General features: G+C 40.6%; 1 protein-coding gene across 1 annotated transcript; it reads right to left on the bottom strand.

Moving 5' to 3' along the window:
• Positions 1 to 15: 15 nt before the first annotated feature.
• On the bottom strand, positions 16 to 6,617 carry LOC114860456 (sterile alpha motif domain-containing protein 9-like). The gene is made up of 3 exons (XM_029159064.3): positions 6,431 to 6,617; positions 5,811 to 5,877; positions 16 to 5,683 (listed from the first exon to the last, which is right to left on the bottom strand). The coding sequence occupies exons 2-3, from the start codon at positions 5,812 to 5,814 to the stop codon at positions 1,092 to 1,094; spliced, it is 4,596 nt and encodes a 1,531-aa protein (XP_029014897.1). The 5' UTR covers positions 5,815 to 5,877; positions 6,431 to 6,617; the 3' UTR covers positions 16 to 1,091.
• Between the last annotated feature and the right edge of the window lie 784 nt (positions 6,618 to 7,401).

Below are 7,401 nucleotides of genomic sequence, written 5' to 3' on the forward strand. Positions count from 1 at the left end.
CGAGCGACAATCGTGTCTGTGACGAACTTTTATTGTTAGTTCAGTTACAGCAATATCGACAAATACCTTCTGGTTAAAGGCAGCGGAGCAGGTACAAATTTAGTTAAATGCGTTGTCTAACACACTTATTTGTCCACTATGGAGGAAGACATAAAGCAATGTTTACAAAGACAAACGCATCCAGACTAGCAACATGAAAGCTAACATCAAACTACGGAAAGAACACTAGGACATAAAGCCTAAAACAAGAACATAGTACAATAATCCAAAGAATTGCAATAGTGAATATACAACAATAAATATGCAACAAAAGTAAAGTGCACTGTACAAAAAATATGGCTTTCGTGCCTTTTTAAAACATACATTTGAATACAAAAAAACAAACATTTATGGTCTGGGAAAAAGTAAACAATGATTGTAAGGTCCCATGGTTTAGTCACGATAACAATAATAATAATATGTATCAAATTTCTATGCTTTATAAATACTAATAATCAGTTCCAATGAAACCAGCATTACAAACGTTGCAGAAAGAATTTGATCCTAAAAACTAGAAATACTGGGAAAGCGATTGAAACTGGAGTGGCCAAAATTGTGGAAACAAACTTCTTTCATTCAACTTAGTCATGTTAATCAGCCATGTTTAGAGTCAATCCTTACTTGTTACTCCCAAAACCTCATAATTTGATGTAGAACAGTGAAATGTAACTGTAACTGTCCCCATTTCAGCAGTTATCCCAACACATTGTTTTGCTTGTTTTCATGATGTTTTGAATATTCACATGAAGATCACTCAATTAGAACAGTCATCACAGTCAGTTTATGTTTTATAGGGTTTAGTTTTCCTAAAGGTTTCTTGAAGAATTCATTGCACGCCAATTCCCACTCTGTGCAGTTCATGTTTGATCTTTGTCACTCGCTCACCTCATACTCTTTCTATTAACATTATGGCATGCCATAAGTTTCTATATACAGCAATCTAATCAATGTATCAAAGCAGTAGTACTTAATTAAAAAGAAGTAATGATAAAAAAGCCCAAAGTGCATTAAGTTTTTACACAGTCAGACGTGACTCAATCAAGCATTGATCACTATTTTGTGATAGTTATGTTACAGGCAACAGGACCTCTGAATGTAAAACCTAGGTAGAACGTGATGTTTTCATTATCAGGCACCGATGACACATTGAGAGGCAGGATGCTGAACCTCTTTTTCCTTGGTCCCTCAAGGTAAACTACCCTGTCTTCAGTCCATCCAGAAACAGATTTCAGCATTGCATCGATCTCAGGCATTTTCCATGCTTCGCCACTAAACCACTTCAAGCGCTTCTCAGAAACAGAGATTCCCTTTGTTACATTTTCAAACTTTTTCTTGTGCACAAATTTATCCAACCCGTTCCCTCTGCCCAGAAAGAAGTGGGTGTAAAGCCTTCTTTTTCTCTGAGGTATGTCCTTCAGCTTTGTCCGATAGCCTCTTTCCAGGTGTTCAACAGCCGACTGCACTGTCTGATACTTGGTTTCTTTTTCCAGATCAGTGTCATGATCCTCTGGCCAAAATAGCACCGTAAGCAAGAACAGGGCACTGGGTAAACACCTCCTTTTGTCGGCTGGGAACTGAAGACATAATGCCTGGACATCTTTCAGTCGAGCTAATTTTTTAGACTGTGGCGACAGGTTGTTCAGAGCAATGTTGGTCATTATGTAATTAACAATGTCCTTTTGAGGAAATTTGGCTTTTATTGGATTGGCTGGGTAGAAACTGAGGATCTTCTCTAAAACATCTACTGCATTCTTCTGTTCCATCAACTTGGAGAGGATGGCTGTTATGTTACCTCCACCATAGTGACAGATGATCATGCGTTTTTGAAAAGGTGTTAGATTGGCCAGGGATAATTGCCCGCGCTGAAGTGCAGAACTTTCAGCTTCACTGAAGTATTTTCCATAGTCTGAATATTTTTTTGCCAACCATTTTAGTGGATGGCCCATCATCTCCTCAGTACTTGCATGTGTTTCATCTTGATCTACAATATCTGTCTGGAAGAGACTGAGGTCTTCAGAAATCCATTCTAAGGCATCTTGCATTGCCTTGTGAAGTTCCTTTAAACGACCATGATATGGTTCCCAGGCGTCTTTAACTTCTGCAGGAATGTAATCCGTTACCAGATATTTCATACATTCTGCATGGCCAATACCTCCATTTGCAAACATCTGCAAGGACGAGATCAATTTGAGCAGACTAAATCCAACCTCAACTTCAGAAAAGTACCCTGAACTGTTTACAGCATCCATTTCTGTGTCAGCTGCTCGCTCACATTCTTGAAAACACTCCAGGGCTTTTATTGCCGTCCCTACAGCATCAGCCGTATTCTCTGCTGTCTTTGGTACTTTGTCAATAGCTTTGCATTTTGCTTGGAACCACTTTCTGTACACTTGCCCTTTTGTGTCCAGCAGGTATGAGTTGTTGGGCTGCCGGTTGACGGCCTCCTCCGCCCAGTATTTAGCCTCTTCAAACTTCTCATAAGTATAATGAAGACGAGCCAGTTGTTGGGCAAAAAATTGATTTTCATGAAAACGCTTAAACGCTTCCTTGAGTAACTCAATGGCTTTGTTTGGACCTTCTCTGTCACGCACATGCTCAATCAGGGGAGAAAACAAACTATCATATTCATCTCCTTTGCTTTTTTTAGCGCGCCTTATAAAGAGCGCTCTCAAAAATGACAAGTACTCCCATCTTCCAAACCTGTGCTCAAAAAGTGCATCCTCACACAGCAAATCATTTGCCAGGCTGCTTTGGGTTTGTTGGTCTCCCAAAAGCTGCTTCAGAATTTCCTTTGCAACAAGTGGATGGATGATTCGGATTGAGTCTATGTGTGTCTGCTCGTCTCTGAGGTGTAGGAAGACGACTTGAGCCTGGTCACTGAGTGCGCTCCGAAACGCCTGCTCACGAAACATTGCCACACGAATAGATAAGGTCAGAAAAGCTTCACAATGTGACCGAGAGATGAAGGAGTTCTGAACGTAAGTATTCAACAGAGCCACATACTTGATCAGACAAGTGACAACAGAGTCATGGTCTATGCCTTGAAGCACATGTGTCACAAACTGCTGAACATAATCCACACTGAACTCCTTACTCATTAAAACGAATGTCAGGATGAACTGAGGCTCGTACTGTTTCTCGAGCACCTGTTGTTTCCCAGCAAACTTTGTCTTCTCTTTGTCAGACAGTTTGTGAGTCACAGCAACATTCCGCAGCGGAGACTCCTTGCATTTCTTTTCTGGATCATGAGATCTTCTGCAGCTCAACAAAATGAAACAAAGTGTTTCATATGGGATTTTTTTCATGTTAATGGCCTCCTGCAGCTCATACTTTAGATCGTCAAGATAATCCCCATCCAAGTCTTCAATAAGCAGCAACACAGGAACACAACTCTGTGCATCTTTTTCTTCATATTCTCGAAGTTCAACTGCATGTTGTGCAACAGCAGCAGGTTTGTATGAGGTCTTCACGACGGCACATCTTAGATCCTTCCTGTTATTCCACAGCACCTGTCTTGCTACGGTGCTTCCTCCGCTGCCTGGATGATGGTAGATGTTTATGATGTGCACTGACGTCTGTTCTGCATTGTGTTTCTGAGCATCATTAAGAAGCTTGGACACTTCATGGTAAGCGTCTCTTTCGATTACTTCTCCAACATGCTTGTTCTCAGCGAGCCAGAAATTTAGCCAAGCCACTCTCCCACCATGGTAAAACTGTCCTTCAATGTTTTCTTTATTCTCATCGATAAATTCACTGGTTGTTTCATCGCAATGATCTGCCGTCACAATTTCCAGAGTATACATCTGTTCCTCTTTGTGCATCTCAAGAAAACATGTTCCTTTCATAAAGACCGGCAAGTGTTTCTTGACGCAGGCTTTGACAGGCTGGATTTGCTGCAGAGTGGCGTTCATATGACTCATTTTCATCCCAACAACACTGAAATTGCTAACGGCTTCTTTCTCGCAGGTTCCCTCTGCAAAGGTCTGCCACTTCTGGAAGTTATTCTGTGATTCACAGAAGCTAATAATGTTTTCATGACCTTCCATGTCTGCAAAAAATGCATTAAAAGTGTGCAAAAGTGGTTTCTCAACTGGTGACGTGAGAAGGAAAATGACCTGGAACGTCCCTGGTGGCAAAATTTGTTTACAGATCAAAGACACACATTCCCGCAGAATTGACATTTTTGTCTTGATCCAAGTCATTTCATCACATGGAGGTTCATTTCCCTTGTATTCAGAGCGGCCATTACAAAAAATCCAGCTAGTTTGATCGAACAGATGCAAATTAGTTGTGAACTCTTTGATGCTTGTGTCACTGGAGATTTTGTAATTATCCAAAAAATGCATGTTTGCAGCGCGGTGCTCAAGATATTTACTGCAAAGACCAGAAACCTTTGAGTCTGGGTCAAAGTCAAAGACACAGAAAAGGTTCATGTTAAGCAGCCAGTCGATGCTGGACAGGTCATCGGGTTGGAATCGGTTTGTGACCAATATAAACCATTTTTCCTTTTCAATGCATTTCTTCCCGCTGGTTATCAGCATTTTGAGTTTCCTTCCGAGGTCTTGGCAGATCTCTGGATTTCTGAGGAACTGTCTCTGCTCAGCTTCTTCTCTCTGAGCATCCCGATCTATCACTCGCTGGTAAAAGTCAATTAGATCTTTGTCAGTCACAGGCTCTGTTTTTGAGCCAACCCTCCGGAAAATTGTTTTTTTCTCACGTTCTACTTTGTTGGCTGATTCTTTGAAGTTTGGCAGACAAACGTCATAAACCTTGTTCTTAACAATACTTATTGAAGGGACAATGTCGACCTCTACCACATACCTCTTTTCTGTACTTTCTCTATCTAGAACCTCAATAAACCTTGGTGGACGCACGCATCTGCGAACATCCTCCGCATCAGTGGAGACGCTTTTTTCAATGTAATCCAAAGCATCTACATAAATGTCCTTATCGTTTACAGGGATGCCAACTATCTCACCATGCACATATCTACATCCTTCTCTCTCCTCTTTGCTGTCCATCACACCAAAGTGTATCGTGCCATTTGATCTGATATTGATACAGCCAGTTGCAAACTTAAGAACCTCTTTAGCAAACTTTGCTTGAAGTCTTGTGCAATCTAGTCTAGCGGCTACAGCAAAAGACTTAAATTCATGGCATGGCGATATCAGATCAAAGGCACCTGATTCAGGTTGTAGAACTCTGTGAGTTTCATATATAAAATCAACGCCATCTTGGTCAAATGGTCGCGCTCTGCAGTCTTCCTTTAAAGAAGAAGAGCATTGCTCCCGAGTAGCTTTCTTGTCCTCGCACACATTTTGATCACCTTCCTTCTGATCGGTTTTCAGCTTAGCGCTTTTTGGTTCCAACTCTGTTTCTTTACTGCTGACTGGCTTTTTTTTATCCTGTGTTTTCTTCAGAGTGTTAAGGAGCTCGTCCCTCTTTTGGATAATCAAATGAGCAGGCCCAGATTTCATGCAAATCTTTGTTTTCAAAAAGTTCTCATCTAATGAAAGAAGGCTTGGTCCATCTACTTCTTCCTCGTGGAGCTTTTCTATGTACTGCTCCTTTACACCAATGGATTTTAGCCAGGTGCTTACTTGATTTTCATCCCAGTTCCAAGGAGACTGCTCAGATGTGTTGGCTGTATCATGACAAAGAAGAGCATTCTCGTTAACTACACCCATTTAACAACAAAAGAACAATAATGTCACTATTCAAATTACCACAGTTATCACACGTCACTAAAGCAAACTGGTTGGTTCACTCACCCATGGTTTATTATTTTTAACTTGTTTTTTTATCTTCTCACTTTGGTATTTTGTATGCACCTTCCACCTGCAAGAAAAACACTATACATTCAGTAAAGTGGCACTACTTGATTTACTAAAGTTTATAAATTTAAAATATTCTAATTCAACTGTGTGTGTGTGTGTGTGTGTTTTGCAGACAAACCTTGTTTATCAGTCTTATTTAACCTACAGTACACCATGATAAATCGGTGTTAAAAACACAAGCTACGGTAAAAGATTAAGCTAGTTTTGGTTATCGGGAGGTAAAATGTTTTCACAGTTCTTTAAATGTAACTTTTACAACTTAATAGCAGTGCATGAAGACGACAAACTCACCATGAACCTTATTTATGATGTCATTTGACGAGCTTTATCTATTCTATCTCTTTGGTGATGCATAATACAGAGACATATTATTACACATTCCTCCTCTTAGGTCATAGGAATAGAAAAGCTACATTTGCTAGCAGGTTCTTTCTGTAAATGGCCCGAGAGTCGCAGGGTTATTTAGTTATTAAAGTATAATCAGCGGCTTGTTATTTCAACTATACCTAGAATGCACAATTTTTTCCCTACACAAATCCAATTGTCTTCCTTACCTTCGATGCAGCCATCGTTTTCTCCTGGTTGTCGTCTTCAAATTCGTTAGCCGTACGGTCTTTTTTTATAGCTACTGATCATTCGACTTGTCCAGACTTCCCTGTTGCCGACGGACGCTGGGTTGGGTTGCACCTACTACGCATGCGCAGACCGTCAAGTTTCGTTTATGAGGAATAAGTATCCCATATCCCGCCACGACTTTACACTCTTCAAAAAATAAATGAGCATATTCAAGTTTCTTAAAAAGAATAAATGTTGCGATCATTAAAACCACATCACTATGCCTCAAATATCAATAATATTTACAGCAAACTTAATACCAAGATAATGCTGTACAGAAAATGTGTTTCACTTAGCAGCAGCACGCTGATAGAAAATTTGTAATAAATTAAATTCTAACATACAGCAGAAACGTGTATAAGGTCAGATTTTTGTTAGAATAAAAATAATAACATGTGATGGATATCGTCCTCGTTTGCGGAGTAAATCACATGCGGCCGCAGCTGATCACTCCGGACGAAGCACTTTAACGCAACACATACCCTGTTACTGCAACGGAAATTGATTGGAGCAACTTTTTTTGCCCCATCACTCACTCGCACACGGACACACAAACACGCGCACACACTGTCTGTCATGGGCGCTGGGAGGAGGTAAATAGATGGAATTTAAAGATAAGGCAAAAAAAAAGCATGTCCTGAAGGTGTTCTGGCCAAGATAGCTTTGACGGGTGGAGCTTTCTCTGCGTAACTTTCCCAGTCAGAGGGTTCCTTTCAGGGTACAAACACGGACTTAGCATCCAGGCGTAAACAGACGTGGCAGACGTGTGTGAGGGAGATCTGGTCAGGTCAGCTTACAAAAGGCAGCGCCACAAGGCAACATGTATATTATCGGCTTCCCTGTGTCTCTGTGCTCATCTGCAGGCACTTAGGATGTATATTTACTTAAAACTAGCAGCCGTGATCATAAA

The sequence above is a fragment of the Betta splendens genome, chromosome 8 (assembly GCF_900634795.4).
Source record: "Betta splendens chromosome 8, fBetSpl5.4, whole genome shotgun sequence".
Taxonomy (NCBI): domain Eukaryota; kingdom Metazoa; phylum Chordata; class Actinopteri; order Anabantiformes; family Osphronemidae; genus Betta; species Betta splendens.